We start from the raw sequence: 15,951 nt of genomic DNA, 5'->3' as shown, positions 1-15,951 counted from the left end.
TGAACTGTGTACAGATTGTTCAAACTCCAGGATCCTGATCATTTAAATATGTTCTGCAGACATGACTGTGTTTAGGACGAATGTAAAAAAACATCCTGTACTTGATTTTTTATTTATTTATAGCCCATAAAACATTAATAATTGGCATATACTATACTATTATACACTACCATATAATAATGTAGAGCAGGAAGTATATATCTTTTTTAAATCTAACAATTAAACTACAGTATATGTGCAAATACATAGTTTATCCTTCCATAGATACGTTTGACTCCAAACTCATCGTACTGACTGGCACAGATTGCACAGTAGGGTCTGGAGAGAGACCTCAATGCAGGGGAATGACCTTCCGTCTGGAAGGACCTGAGTAAGCAACTGATAGTGTCACAATGACTTTTGCCATTGCTAATGAATTCTAAGAAGTCTGAGCAAAGGAAACAGCCCTAACCTCACTCGTCTGAGACAGGAAGATGCTACAGCAGCGGTCTGTCAATCTGTTGGTCATGCAGACAGTTACTGCTTGATCATGCACTTACAGGAAATCATAAGCTGAGAAGAAACTGGTCTGGTCTGAAGGGCTCAGGGGGCTTAAACAGACAAACATTAAACTGCAGCCTCCTTCCCTGAAATAACAGGCTTTAGCTTTGGTGGGAGACAGGGAGGAATCTCTTATTGAGAAGACAGAACATAAACAAATCAGCATATTGTTGTATGAGTTTTCATTCCTGCTAGACACTGATGATATTTCTTGCTATTTTCCCAAAAATGGGGGGGGGGTGGGGGGGGGCAGAGGTTAACAGAAGTAACAGAAGACATGAAACAGAGACTAACAGAAGTAGATTGGAATAAAATAGAGAAAACATCCAAAGAAAAAAGGATGGTTGTTCTTCAAAAATGTATTACTAGAGGCGCAAAACAATTACATCCATAAAGTAGACAAATCTAAATGTAAAACTAAATTGCCAAAATGGTTTAATAGATCAATTAAAAAAAATATTCAGCGAAAAAAGGCACTTTGCAGAGCATTAAAAAGGGACCAAAAATAAAGTACACAGAAAGAGTACACAGAACTGCAAACGCAAGTCAAAAAGGAAGTTAGAAAGGCCAAGAGAGAAATATAAATGAACATTGCTAAGGGGGCTAAAACCAATTCCAAAATGTTTTTCCAATATTACAACAGCAAGAGAACATTCAAAGAGGAGGTTAAATGTCTAAGAGATACAAATGGCAAAATTGTAGATGAAGAAAAGAAAATAGCAAATATATTAAATGATTACTTTTCACAAGTTTTTACAAAGGAAGATAAGGGCAACATGCCCCACATGTCATCCAGTTCCTATCCAGTTTTAAATAACTTTAGCATAACCAAGGCAGAAGTGTTAAAGGGACTAGGAGCTCTTAAAATAAACAAATCCCCTGGGCCGGATGAGATCCTTCCAATAGTACTCAAAGAAATGAAACAAGTTATTTACAAACCGCTAACCAAGATCATGTAGCAGTCTCTTGACACAGGGGTAGTACCAACAGACTGGAAAATTGCAAACATAATACTGATCCACAAAAAGGGAAACAAAACTGAACCAGGTAACTACAGACCAGTAAGCCTGACTTCTATTATATGCAAACTTTTGGAAACTATAATAAGATCCAAAATGGAACATTACCTATATGGTAACAGGGTCCTGGGAGACAGTCAACATGGTTTTAGGAAAGGGAGATCGTGTCTAACTAACTTGCTTGATTTTTTTGAGGATGCAACATCAGTAATGGATAATTGCAAAGCATATGACATGGTTTATTTAGATTTCCAGAAAGCTTTTGACAAAGTCCCGCACAAAAGATTAATTCTCAAACTGAACGCAGTAGGGATTCAAGGAAACACATGTACATGGATTAGGGAGTGGTTAACATGTAGAAAACAGAAAGTACTGATTAGAGGAAAAACCTCAGAATGGAGTGGTAACCAGTGGTGTACCACAGGGATCAGTATTAGGTCCTCTGCTATTCCTAATCTACATTAATGATTTAGATTCTGGTATAGTAAGCAAACTTGTTAAATTTGCAGACGACACAAAAATAGGAGGAGTGGCAAACACTGTTGCAGCAGCAAAGGTCATTCAAAATGATCTAGATAAGATTCAGAACTGGGCAGACACATGGCAAATGACATTTAATAAAGAAAAGTGTAAGGTACTGCATGCAGGAAATAAAAATGTACATTATAAATATCATATGGGAGATACTGAAATTGGAGAAGGAATCTATGAAAAAGACCTAGGAGTTTTTGTTGACTCAGAAATATCTTCATCTAGACAATGTGGGGAAGCTATAGAAAAGGCTAACAAGATGCTCGGATACATTGTGAAAAGTGTTGAATTTAAATCAAGGGAAGTAATGTTAAAACTGTACAATGCATTAGTAAGACCTCATCTTGAATATTGTTTTCAGTTCTAGTCACCTCGCTATAAAAAAGATATTGCTGCTCTAGAAAGAGTGCAAAGAAGAGCGACCAGAATTATTCTGGGCTTAAAAGGCAAGTCATATGCAGACAGGCTAAAAAATTGAATCTGTTCAGTCTTGAACAAAGAAGACTACGTGGCGACCTAATTCAAGCATTCAAAATTTTAAAAGGTATTGACAATGTCGACCCAAAGGACTTTTTTGACCTGAAAAAAGAAACAAGGACCAGGGGTCACAAATGGAGATTAGACAAAGGGGCATTCAGAACAGAAAATAGGAGGCACTTGTTTACACAGAGAATTGTGAGGGTCTGGAATCAACTCCCCAGTAATGTTGTTGAAGCTGACACCCTGGGATCCTTCAAGAAGCTGCTTGATGAGATTCTGGGATCAATAAGCTACTAACAACCAAACGAGCAAGATGGGCTGAATGGCCTCCTCTCGTTTGTAAACTTTCTTATGTTCTTATGTTCTTATATATAGAGAAATGCTGATCTAATTATCACAGAACTTGAAAGGTAATGACTTAATCGCAGGGTGTATGGAGTCTTTTTATCTATATGGCCAACTGGCTTTCTGTAGGCTGAGCTTTGCATATATTTGGAGACCCAAATGCGACAATAAAAAAATGTATGTATTATTTTGCATTTCATTTTTATTTAGAGAAGCAATTATTCATTTATGATGAAACTCTGTCTGGACATTCTTTAGCACAAGCTGTTGAGAAGCTGTTGAGTAGCACAAGCTTTTTCATGATACTGATGGCTCTCACAGGCCTGTTCACTGTTAACAAGATCATTTGGCTAACAGACAAGTGATTAGCTTGGCAACCAAGGTGATGGTTTATCTGAAGCGGTCAGTACCTCATGATTTCTCAAGCTTTTAGTCATACATTAACAGTCTAGTGGAAGATGTATCACATTCGCAGGTTGTTCCCACACGTCTTAACAGGACCGAATGAGGAAGGGTCGCTAAATTCACTAGAAATTATAAAGCCACATCCTGTGGTAAAGACTTCAGTAATGTGTTGCAAATGATGTGTTTTGCCATTGCAATTTCAGCTCTTATGTGACAGGAAATGAACAACCTTGGAGACTGGACACTTGTGAGAAACCAGTTGAGCAATTCAGTAATGTAATTCCCATTAGTGAATGGAAACCAAGGGATTCAACTCAAGGTAACAGGAAAATTCACACATATTGCCTAGCCCAATTATCCAAAGTAACACATCCTTGTTTAGTGACTGAGACAGCACACCATAGTAATTAGCATTTTACAGTAATTTAATACTGATTGTAGTGTTTAATATAAGATCCTAGGTGACCTATTCAAACAGAATAGGAGTTATTTAAAGTTATTGGTATTATTACTATTGTTTTATTAATATGTATATATTGTTTACAATACTAAACCATTTGGCTGTTATTGACTTCTTTAAATGACCCATGGGTTGAAGCTTTGGGTGCTGTGCCCGGTATCCCTGTTGTATTTTATAAGGTACAAAGTGTGCTGCACCTTGAAAAATGCTACCTTAAGGCCACATTTTGTAAGCAATGATGTATGAATGCAAGAGTGAAAATATTTTGGATTTCATGGTTCAATGTTGTGTGATGGTATAACTAAATTATCTTCAAACCAATCAAGAGAAAATCAGGGGTGTTCAGGTCAGATTGGGATGTGTCTGCAGCCCCTTTGAGTGGCTGTAGTCAAAACCCCTGATTCCTTATCACTCATAAGCACTGGAATCCCAAGAACATCAGAAGTAAACTCAAATTGAAAACGGAAATGCCAAACTGATTTAGAATACTGTGTTTTTATTTGTGACCCTTAGAAGTGTCATCAATGCATGGTTAGTTACATCAAATTGAAATATGGCTCAGCTGTAATTTAACAATAAACTGGAGACATAAACACATTCCCTTAATACACACCAATACCATATATAAAGGAAACACAATTTCACAGCAATGTTTGAGCAGCCTGTAACACTGACTTCTGCTTTGTAGAAGTATTAAGTTTAACATTTTTGGCAAACCAGGCATTTAATAGAATATCAGCCCCTTCCACATGACAAATAGCATTCTTTTAAATCATTAAATAAATATATTCACAGTCAAAGAATTGGCAGAATTCTCAAATATGGCAACATTTTGTGCATTAAATTGCACATAGAGTAACCTTTTTAACATAATAAGTACATCTTGAATCTTTACAATTAATATAAATATTAAATCAAACAGGCATGATATTTCACGTTCCTGTTAGTTGCAGTGTACGTAATGTCGGTGTCATTTATAGTGTTATAGTATTAGAGGTAATTGTCTGTATAACTTTAAGTTCTGCACAAGAGTCCAATCTCTTCAAGTCTGGAAATTATGAGGCCACTGTTATTCAAGAAAAGCAAAGCAAGTCTTTTATGGATGGTCTATATTCTATGGTTTCACCCACTGGATTGGCATCATGTCATATCCCTCTTCACTGTCCTCATCGCTTGACGCTTCATACATAGGCATTTCCAAGTCAAACCCATCTGAACTCCTCTTCCCAGCCTGCTCAGCCTTCTCACGTAGCAGTGTGTTGAAACACAGAGTGCACACTCTGACAGGTTTTGCAGAGATGGCTGGGATGACAATCCTACACTTAGAGCACGAGTTGCACACCACAAAGCCACACTGCCGGCAGTGGTGCCTCCGTTGCGCCACGGTGAACTTGTCCGCACAGCGCATGCAGATATCTGAGGCTCGGTCAGGAATCCAGGCAGCTGCAAAACTAGTGGTGGGCTCCTTCCTCGAACTGATCAACTGCTGCTCCCTGCACTCCAGAATGTGGGAGATCCACGCCTGCTTTTCCTTCTCGGAAGCAGCGGACATGTAGAAAGATTTCTTGGGTGTTCTGATGAGCCACTGGTTTTTCATTTCCAGGCTGTCAGCCAGGTCTTCAACGATGGTATCTTCCAGCGGGATGATGTGCTGGTTTTTGTACCAGAACCTGTGGACCACGATGCTGCCGTACACTATAATGTCATTGAAGAGGAAGAACATCTTGGGCTGCAGGCTATGGCGACACAGCTTCAGGAGCCTCCCCTCTCCCACCAGCACACGCCCAGGCTTTGCAAGACTTTTACCCGACGGCGCAAAGGCTCTCTCCACGGCAGCAATGCGCATAGCATTATCCTCTGTGAATGCTAAGCGGGGTGTCATGGTTACAGCTTCTTCAGTGTCTAAAATGTAAAAAGAGATTGAGGTTAATTATTACTGTACATAGGTTTTCCAGTAAAAGCAACCAAAGTCAAAATTTGGAAAGTATAGAAATATAACAATACGAAGTCTAAATCACACAAACTAGTCAAAATTGCCCCGAATGCAAACTTGGTATTTACTTATATTCAAATTGCTATGCCTGCTATAAACCACCGAAAGAGATCACTGTTATAGTTGTGGTAGATATATGCACAAATGTACAGAACAACAACAACAAAAAAGAACATGTCCCTACCTTCTTTGCAAAATATCTGAATTGTTCTTTGTTCTTATTTAGTCTCAAGTTATTATTTTGGTGCTAGTTCTGCACTGTGTTCATTTCAAGTTGCAATGCTGCTAGGACTTCACACAGCAAGGGTTTATGTAGTCGTCTATTTCCTGGTTTGGGGATTTCCAGTAAACGTCAATCTTCTGGCAACTGTAACCACAGAACAATGCAACCCTTCCTAGCAGAGAGAATCTCCTTGAACTGGCAGTTTATCAAGAGAATATTTTGAAGATTGCAGCTTCAATAGCCAGAAGCAAATTATGCAACATGTTTTTTGACACCATGAATCACAGCAATACAACAGGCAAGGATAGCCGTACTGTAGAAACCTGACTACTGTAATCAAGAAATAGGCTTGTTTCAATACAAGTAACTAATATCAAAACACATCTGTAACAGAATTAAAACAATTATTGTAACTTTATGCAGTGTCATTAAATAATTGCACTGCTATAAACATGCTGGCATCATAATTCAAATATTATTATCATAGGACTTCAAATGTTATCATTATTAATTTATGTATTTATGTGTTTATTTATTTGGCAGGTGCCTTTATCCAAGGAATATAAGTACCTACTGTGTTATATCCACAGTATCAAACATGTTTTTGTATTTATTTAGGCTATTTATCACATATGCTTGGTATGAGATTATCATGGCTGGTCCTCTAGATAGAAAATGAGATGAGATAATCATTATTCATAATGAAACGAGAAAGAGGACTGGACTGGACTGGACCAAAATCTTTATTTGACTATAGGGCTTAATAACCTTTTCAAATATTTTGAGCCATACTCTTAAGCTTATTCAATACCGAACTTTAATAAATCTTAGCTCTTATGGCAAATGCATATATATATATAGTAAAATAATTCATAGTCTATTGAATATAGAAAGTGTTTCCCACTCAATTCATAATCAATATGTGAAGACATGGCCAACAGCTATGGAGGGAAATGTTTAACAACACTTTGTGAATAGGGTATGTGTGCTCAACTGGTCAAGGGTTTACATAAGTGACAAACTACAAAAGAAATTCCCCAAACTGTAACGTAGACAGTCCTGCTGCTATAAGGAAGCCAGCAAGATTTAAAAGAGATTAAAGACAAAGGTTATTACTGTTTGGTAGTTGACCGCATCGTTCAAGGTCAACTACCAAAGTAAATTAATCAATGTTTACTCTAATTAGAAACTGGTAAACATTGCCTTTATGTCCATTTTAAATCTGCAATTCTTTAAATTACATTACACCTTTATTTACCTTGTCAATTTCATTTATTTTTAAAGCTAGACTTTCTATCTGAATGTTTTGCCGTTATCCAGTGTATAATGGTTGGCTTTAACGGATCTTCCTGACAGGTGGATGAAAAGGTTTTCTCATGCTTATATATACCCCACATGTACCATACTTGAGAATGGTATAAAAAAAAATAATAATAAAAAAGTGCTTAAAAAATCTATAAGAATTTATACCCAAACAGTTTGTCATGATATATATATATATATATATAATTATAATATAGTAAGGTATCTATAATATATATATATATATATATATATATATATATATATATCTGAGACCTCGTCTAGTGATCTAGGACGATGAAATAGAGCCACATTAACAAGTTTAACTTAATAAATGAGTTAGTTATTTGGACAGAGAGTTAGTTCTGTATAAAAGAACATTTTAATTATTTTAAAACATTAATTTGTGAGCAGTTTCTATTTACAAGAAATGATTGTCAGGGAAATTATTATGATGTGATGAAATATGAACAATACCCTATTGCCATTTTTCCCATGGTCACATTTATTTGGGGCGCATGTGTTTCACATACAATTAACAGAAAGAATGACAAAACAGGAAAACTTTTTTTATTACAACATTGTGCAGCAGTTTATTAACATCAGCAGAGTTAATGAGATTTTGGTTTTTAATAAATATGTATAGGACTCTGCACCTTATCCGGTTTTATTGGTGTTATATACCATACACAATGCAGTTTACATCCTTTTAATTTAACAAACACAAACAAAAAAACGTTTCACTAACCTGGGAAAGTACGATGAGACCAGCCTTAGCTGTCATTAGCTGTTGTTTGAAACAGGTTCAACATGTGTTTCCCGTGTGGTGACTGCTTCCAGAAACAACTGGTTTATTCTTTGAAGGATATTTAATTTTATACTGGCAGCACTATGAGGAAAAGATAAGACATAACAAAAAAGTACCTTGTACGGACAGGAAAATTGATTATGTAATCCAGTTCATTTTTTGTTTTTGTTTGATTTCCTTGTTTATTTTTTGCGTTTATTTGGGGTGGGGAGTGACTCAGGCAGGGGTGAAATTCAAGGTAGGCTATTATTGCAATGGGAGTATTCTTAACATAGAGGTAGGTAGATTATGTTTACAATTAGACATGCTTAAAATTCAAAGGTAGAGCACAGCACACAGTCACGCTAAAGAATCAAGAAGTGCAGTTAACATATATTGACTGGTGAAACACAACTCAAACCTGCTGCAGTATGCCCACTGGTTTGGTCATTTCAAATCTTTTCACAAAACAAACATTATACTTTAAAGCTGCAGTGTGAAGTGCCAAAGCACATCATGAAAAACCATGTGAGTGAAAAACACTAGAATAAAAGTTGCTACATTTAAAAAATATATAAACATGTGAAATTCAGTCCACTAAAATAAAGGGCTTTACTTAATCTCTGACAGTTAGATGTTTCAGTGTTCAGTGTGAAAAACAACACAAAATAATACATTAACATCCAAAATAGCACTATAGCATTAAAATGTTCTATAGAAAAAAAATGCCTGAGTTACAAGCTCTTGCAGTGTCTAAAAAAATTCAAAAATGAAATCCAAAATAGGGATTGTAGTGTAATAGGAAAGCATAATCAATCAGACTGAGGAGTCTGTATCATCGGATTTGAAATCAACAAACTTCCCATCTTTTTCTTCTGAACTTTCATTTTTGATGATGCAGAAGTGGTTTGCCATTGCCTACTGGATTTGTTTAGAATTTTCCCTCATAGCCTTTTCCTAGCCAAGGGCTACCCCCGAGGCAGCAGGTAATTTCCTGTGAGGGTTTGCTCCCTTAGCTTTTGCTCACCCAAGAACTACCCACAAGGCAGCAGGTGATTTCCTGCTAGGGTTTACTCCCTTAGCTTCTGTGCACCCAAGAGCTACCCACAAAGCACTAGGTGATTTCCTGTTAGGGTTTTTCTACCTTAGCTTCTGCTCACCCAAGAGCTACCCACAAGGCAAGTGGGGCGCTGGTGTTTTTTTTTATGGCAACCTCTATCTGCCATGTTATAGAGTTGTCAAGGGGAATCTGAGACTTTTTCTAAGTGCAATAGTGCCATCTGTTGTTCCATCACTCCCCGATAATTCTACCACTTATGGTCCGCGGCTGCTTATTCGTCAGCTGCCCTGGACAATTAATTTATAATGAAACTCTGTCTGGACATTGTTTAGCACAAGCTGTTGAGAATATCTGAATCTGGAAGTGTATGAAGGCCACAGTCTGTGCATGAAAAGTAACATTTCCTTGTGAATAGTGTGTGGATAGAGTTCATTGTGATCAGCCTTTGAATGATACTGATGGTTCTCACAGGCCTGTTCACAGTTAACAAGATCATTTGGCTAACAGACAAGTGGTTAGCCTGGCAACTAAGGTGATGGTTTATCTGAAGCGGTCAGTGCCTCATGATTTCTCATGCTTTTAGTCATAATTTTGTGTGTTTAATGACTGAGGCAGTAAACCCTTAGTAATTAGCATTTTATAGTGATTTAATACTGATTGTATTATTTAATATAAGACCCTAGGTGCCCTATTCAAACAGCTTAGGAGTTATTTAAAGTTATTTGTATTATTATTATTATGTTTTATTAATATGTATATATTGTTCACAATAATAAACCATTAGACTGTTATTGACTTCTTTAAATGACCCATGGGTTGAAGCTTTGGGTGCTGTGCCCGGTATCCCTGCTGTATTTTATAAGGTACAAAGTGTGCTGCATCTTGAAAAATGCTACCTTAAGGCCACATTTTGTAAGCAATGATGAATGAATGCAAGAGCGAAAATATTTTGGATTTCATGATTCAATGTTGTGTGATGATATAACTAAATTAACTTCAAACAAATCAAGAGACAGTCAGGGGTGTTCAGGTCGGATTGGGGTGTGTCTGCAGCCCCTCTGCCTGGCTGTAGTCAAAACCCCTGACTCCTTACCACTCATAAGCACTGGAATCCCAAGAACATCAGAAGTAAACTCAAATTGAAAACGGAAATGCCAAACTGATTTAGAATACTGTGTTTTTATTTGTGACCCTTAGAAGTGTCATCAATGCATGGTTAGTTACATCAAATTGAAATATGGCTCAGCTGTAATTTAACAATAAACTGGAGACATAAACACATTCCCTTAATACACACCAATACCATATATAAAGGAAACACAATTTCACAGCAATGTCTGAGCAGCCTGTAACACTGACTTCTGCTTTGTAGAAGTATTAAGTTTAACATTTTTTTGGCAAACCAGGCATTTAATAGAATATTAACCCCTTCCACATGATAAATAGTGTTCTTTTAATTCATTAAATATATTCACAGTCAAAGCATTGGCAGAATTTTTAAATTGCACATCGAGTAACCTTTTTAACGTAAGTACATTTTGAATCTTTACAATTAATATAAATATTAAATCAAACAAACATGACATTTCACATCCCTGTAGTTGCAGTGTACATAATGTTGGTGTCATTTATAGTGTGTTATGGTATTAGAGGTAATTGTCTGTATAACTTTAGGTTCTGCACAAGAGTCCAATCTCTTCAAGTCTGGAAATTATGAGGCCACTGTTATTCAAGAAAAGCAAAGCAAGTCTTTTATGGATGGTCTATATTCTATGGTTTCACCCACTGGATTGGCATCATGCCATATTCCTCTTCACTGTCCTCATCGCTTGACGCTTCACACACAGGAATTTCCAAGTCAAACCCATCTGAACTCCTCTTCCAAGCCTGCTCAGCCTTCTCACGTAGCAGTGTGTTGAAACACAGAGTGCACACTCTGACAGGTTTTGCAGAGATGGCTGGGATGACAATCCTACACTTAGAGCACGAGTTGCACACCACAAAGCCACACTGCCGGCAGTGGTGCCTCCGTTGCGCCACTGTGAACTTGTCCATGCAGCGCATGCAGATATCTGAGGCTCGGTCAGGAATCCAGGTAGCTGCGAAACTAGTGGTGGGCTCCTTCCTCGAACTGATCAGCTGCTGCTCCCTGCACTCCAGAATGCGACAGATCCACACCTGCTTTTCCTTCTCGGAAGCAGCGGACATGTAGAAAGATTTCTTGGGTGTTCTGATGAGCCACTGGTTTTTCATTTCCAGGCTGTCAGCCAGGTCTTCAACGATGGTATCTTCCAGCGGGATGATGTGCTGGTTTTTGTACCAGAACCTGTGGACCACGATGCTGCCGTACACTATAATGTCATTGAAGAGGAAGAACATCTTGGGCTGCAGGCTACGGCGACACAGCTTCAGGAGCCTCCCCTCTCCCACCAGCACACGCCCAGGCTTTGCAAGACTTTTACCCGACGGCGCAAAGGCTCTCTCCACGGCAGCAATGCGCATAGCATTATCCTCTGTGAATGCTAAGCGGGGTGTCATGGTTACAGCTTCTTCAGTGTCTAAAATGTAAAAAGAGATTGAGGTTAATTATTACTGTACATAGGTTTTCCAGTAAAAGCAACCAAAGTCAAAATTTGGAAAGCATAGAAATATAACAATACAAAGTCTAAATCACACAAACTAGTCAAAATTGCCCCGAATGCAAACTTGGTATTTACTTATATTCAAATTGCTATGCCTGCTATAAACCACGAAAGAGATCACTGTTATAGTTGTGGTAGATATATGCACAAATGTACAGAACAACAACAACAAAAAAGAACATGTCCCTACCTTCTTTGCAAAATATCTGAATTGTTCTTTGTTCTTATTTAGTCTCAAGTTATTATTTTGGTGCTAGTTCTGCACTGTGTTCATTTCAAGTTGCAATGCTGCTAGGACTTCACACAGCAAGGGTTTATGTAGTCGTCTATTTCCTGGTTTGGGGATTTCCAGTAAATGTCAATCTTCTGGCAACTGTAACCACAGAACAATGCAACCCTTCCTAGCAGAGAGAATCTCCTTGAACTGGCAGTTTATCAAGAGAATATTTTGAAGATTGCAGCTTCAATAGCCAGAAGCAAATTATGCAACATGTTTTTTGACACCACGAATCACAGCAATACAACAGGCAAGGATAGCTGTACTGTAGAAACCTGACTACTGTAATCAAGAAATAGGCTTGCTTCAATACAAGTAACTAATATCAAAACACATAACAGCTGTAACAATATTAAAATATTTATTGTAACTTCATGCAGTGTTTTTTGACTATAGGGATTAAAAACCTTTTCAATTTCAGCCATTCTCTGAAGCTTATCGAATACTGAGCTTCAATACATCCTCGAAGTTATGTAGGATCCCTAGGCATACCGTATATATATATATATATATATAATATATTATATATATATATATTATATATATATATATATAGAGAGAGAGAGAGAGAGAGAGAGAGAGAGAGAGAGAGAGAGAGAGAGAGAGAGAGAGAGAGAGAGAGAGAGAGAGAGAGTAAAATAATTCATAGTCTATTGAATATAGAAAGTGTTTCCCACTCAATTCATAATCAATATGTGAAGACATGGCCAACAGCTATGGAGGGAAATGTTTAACAACACTTTGTGAATAGGGTATGTGTGCTCAACTGGTCAAGGGTTTACATAAGTGACAAACTACGGAAGAAATTCCCCAAACTGTAACGTAGACTGCCCTGCTGCTATAAGGAAGCCAGCAAGATTTAAAAGAGATTAAAGTGCTCAACTGGTCACTTCATAAGGTTTGGTTCAGAACATTAGGAGTTCTGTTGTGAGGTTCTAGGATTCATTGTGGAGCTGAACCACTGCTGCAAGGGGGAGTTTTCAATACCTTTTATTTTCAGCTACGATTTAAAGTAAACTCACCAGGGCAAGGGTTTACAGACAAACTACAGAAATTCCCTGAACTGTAACGTAGACTGCCCTGCTGCTACAAGGAAGTCTGCATGATTTAAAAGAAATTAAAGACAAAGGTTATTACTGTTTGGTAGTTGACCGCATCATTCAAGCTCAGCTACCAAGGTATGTGTAATCTAATCAATGTTTATTCTAATTAGAAACTGGTAAACATTGACTTCATGGCCATTTTAAATCTGCAATTCTTTAAATTACATTACACCTTTATTTACCTTGTCAATGTCATTTACTTTTAAAGCTAGACTTTCTATTTGAATGTTTCAGTCATCCACTGTATAATGGTTGGCTTTAATGGAGCTTCCTGACAGGTGGATGAAACCGTTCAGACCCTACAATATGTTTTCAAGGTTCTTGTTCAGGAGAAAACAAGTTGCCTGCTTGAATTCATTGTCTTCAACATTTTGTCTTTTACAGCCTAGTCATACGTGAAGCCAGACATAAGTGCATATACTCAGACCACTAGAGCCGCTGCTCTCTAACCCACACTGAACGTAAACAAAACTTAATTCTCATACCTGACTTTTTTTAACCCACAGATGATCAGGGTGAATGCACAAGCACATCTGCAGAGTGGACCACACATAAAAGGTTTTCTCATACTTGTATACCCCACTTCTACCATACTTGACAGTGTTTTTTTATGTTTTCATTTTTTTTAATCAATGTGCTTAAAAAAACTACACTTTTACTTTTACCATGGTTCATCTTTATTTAGGCCAAAACAGATATATAGATATATATATATATATATATATATTATATATATATATATATATATATATATATTATTTATAAATATCCTGAGACGTGGAATACTCTGCACCTTATCTGGTTTAATTGGTGTTATATACTATGCACAATGAAGTTTACATCCTTTTACTTTACAAAACGTTTGACTAACCTGGGAAAGTACCATTAGACCAGCCCTAGCTGTTGTTTGAAACAGGTTCAACATGAACTGTCCATGTCTTGAGTGTTTTCAGAAACAACTGATTTGTTATCTTATTTGAAGGATATTTTATTTTATACTGGCATAATCTTGCATAATCTACTTCCTTGTTTACTTTTGTGAATTTTTTAAAAATCTGGTTTGACATCATCTGTTCACCGATTTTGGTAATCATAAATCCTGCATACTATTCAACAGCACTGCAGGCTTTCTAAAAGCGGTCTGATAGTGAGGGTGTACCTGGGGGAAAGGGAGAGGAGTAATTTGGCATGTCACAAAGTAAAATCATGTCACAAAGTAAAAGTATGCAGAGTATAACAGCAACTAAAAATTGAGTGCTATACAAGCATCTCTCCCTCACTATTCTGGTTTTCAAACCTTTAACCCTTCAAGGGACATGTGTGTCCCACAAATAAAAATGACGCTAACTTTCTTATTTTTGCAGTGAGGTGTATGAAACAGTTTAAATTCAATGAAATGTTGGACCTGGTCTTCCAAATTGTCAGTTTCCTTGTGATATTTGAGTCACTCTTAAATGTAGTTTAAGAAGAAACCGTTTGAACAGCAAGTGCTCAATTCCTTGTATACCTTAGGGGGGTTAAAGGCAGTTAACCATCTGAAATATAGTCACTGAATGTAGGATTCTTAGGGGTTTAATTGATTATCATGCCTGCTGACATATGCACAGATTAGCACTATTGCTACAAACTTGTTACCGGTTTCACCAGTTGAGCGTTGTATTGCGCAAGATTATCGTCATGAGCGTAAGCAGCAACAAGAAAGCCCCAGAGATTCCAAAAACACTTTAGGAATTATTTATAAAAAAGAGGGAAGGGGATTTTGCAATCTGTATTTGGAGAATTACACTTTAAAAAATTCAAGGCATTTCACAAAAGCTGTCAAAGGACTTGAACAAAGCTTTTATATGATGTATTTAATGTTTTTTTTTTTTTTTTTTTTTTTTTTTAATTTAAAAACTACAATCACTGACCATCAGATCAATGGTGAGAATTCCAGTCCACTTTGCATGGATTGACACTGTTGTCTAAGACTAGAATTGGCTAGATGGGACACCTCTGAAGATTTGTTGTTGTTGTTGTTATAAATCATTTATTGGTGCATCTTAAGTTAACTAACATGACCCGTAGTTTTGTCCTAACATACAGAGGGAGATTTATGCAGGTTGTCTAGCAAATTGGCCATACATGACAAAAGAGAGCAGCAAAATGTTCTACCGTCTTTCCAAATATGTCTCAATAGAAACTTCTAAAAATGCATAGGTCTAGAGTAGACAATGTAATGGAATATCTATCTATCTGATAACCAGTCTTATCTATTTTTTAAAATAAATAAAAATCCAAAATACATATAGCTTATGTGTGAGTTTTCACATCAATCTGCATAATATTAAAATCTTATCTTGCTTTAATTTTTCTCCGAAGGCATAACTTCAGATAGATTAAGTGGCAAAATAACACCAAAACTTTGGATGTTAACTTTGTTGTTCTGGCTGCATTTGTAAACCAATTAGCATGATTCTGGCTTGACTGTGCTATTCTGCACTGCTGACAAATATTGTCAACTCTGCAGGCACTATCCGTATGGGCTGTGCAACCTTGCTCATAAAACATCACATCTCAATTTATTCAGTGTAGATAAACAGCAAGCCGCTTAGTACTGTTCTATACACTGAACTCAAAATGTCCTGCTTTATGTGGGTCTTGCATTAATTTCCCTTTTTAAAGAAAGGTTATATTTAATCTTGTTGCAATGTAAATCAGTAAACATTGTTTATTAACGCCAAAGCTTTTTTTTTTTCTCCGTAGTTTAATATAGTTGTACTTATTGAAGGCACTGTGCACTTA

General features: G+C 36.9%; 2 protein-coding genes across 2 annotated transcripts; both read right to left on the bottom strand.

Moving 5' to 3' along the window:
• Positions 1-4,256: 4,256 nt before the first annotated feature.
• LOC121325241 (pleckstrin homology domain-containing family F member 1-like) lies at positions 4,257-6,071 on the bottom strand. The gene is made up of 2 exons (XM_041267636.1): positions 5,958-6,071; positions 4,257-5,682 (listed from the first exon to the last, which is right to left on the bottom strand). Exon 2 carries the CDS (start codon positions 5,660-5,662, stop codon positions 4,895-4,897), a length of 768 nt encoding a protein of 255 aa, XP_041123570.1. The 5' UTR covers positions 5,663-5,682; positions 5,958-6,071; the 3' UTR covers positions 4,257-4,894.
• A 4,234-nt stretch (positions 6,072-10,305) lies between these two features.
• On the bottom strand, positions 10,306-12,101 carry LOC121325240 (pleckstrin homology domain-containing family F member 1-like). Its single transcript, XM_041267634.1, has 2 exons — positions 11,978-12,101; positions 10,306-11,703 (listed from the first exon to the last, which is right to left on the bottom strand). Exon 2 carries the CDS (start codon positions 11,681-11,683, stop codon positions 10,916-10,918), a length of 768 nt encoding a protein of 255 aa, XP_041123568.1. The 5' UTR covers positions 11,684-11,703; positions 11,978-12,101; the 3' UTR covers positions 10,306-10,915.
• Positions 12,102-15,951: the final 3,850 nt, after the last annotated feature.

This window comes from Polyodon spathula, chromosome 13 (assembly GCF_017654505.1).
Source record: "Polyodon spathula isolate WHYD16114869_AA chromosome 13, ASM1765450v1, whole genome shotgun sequence".
Taxonomy (NCBI): domain Eukaryota; kingdom Metazoa; phylum Chordata; class Actinopteri; order Acipenseriformes; family Polyodontidae; genus Polyodon; species Polyodon spathula.
This window is presented reverse-complemented; position numbering and strand designations above follow the sequence as displayed.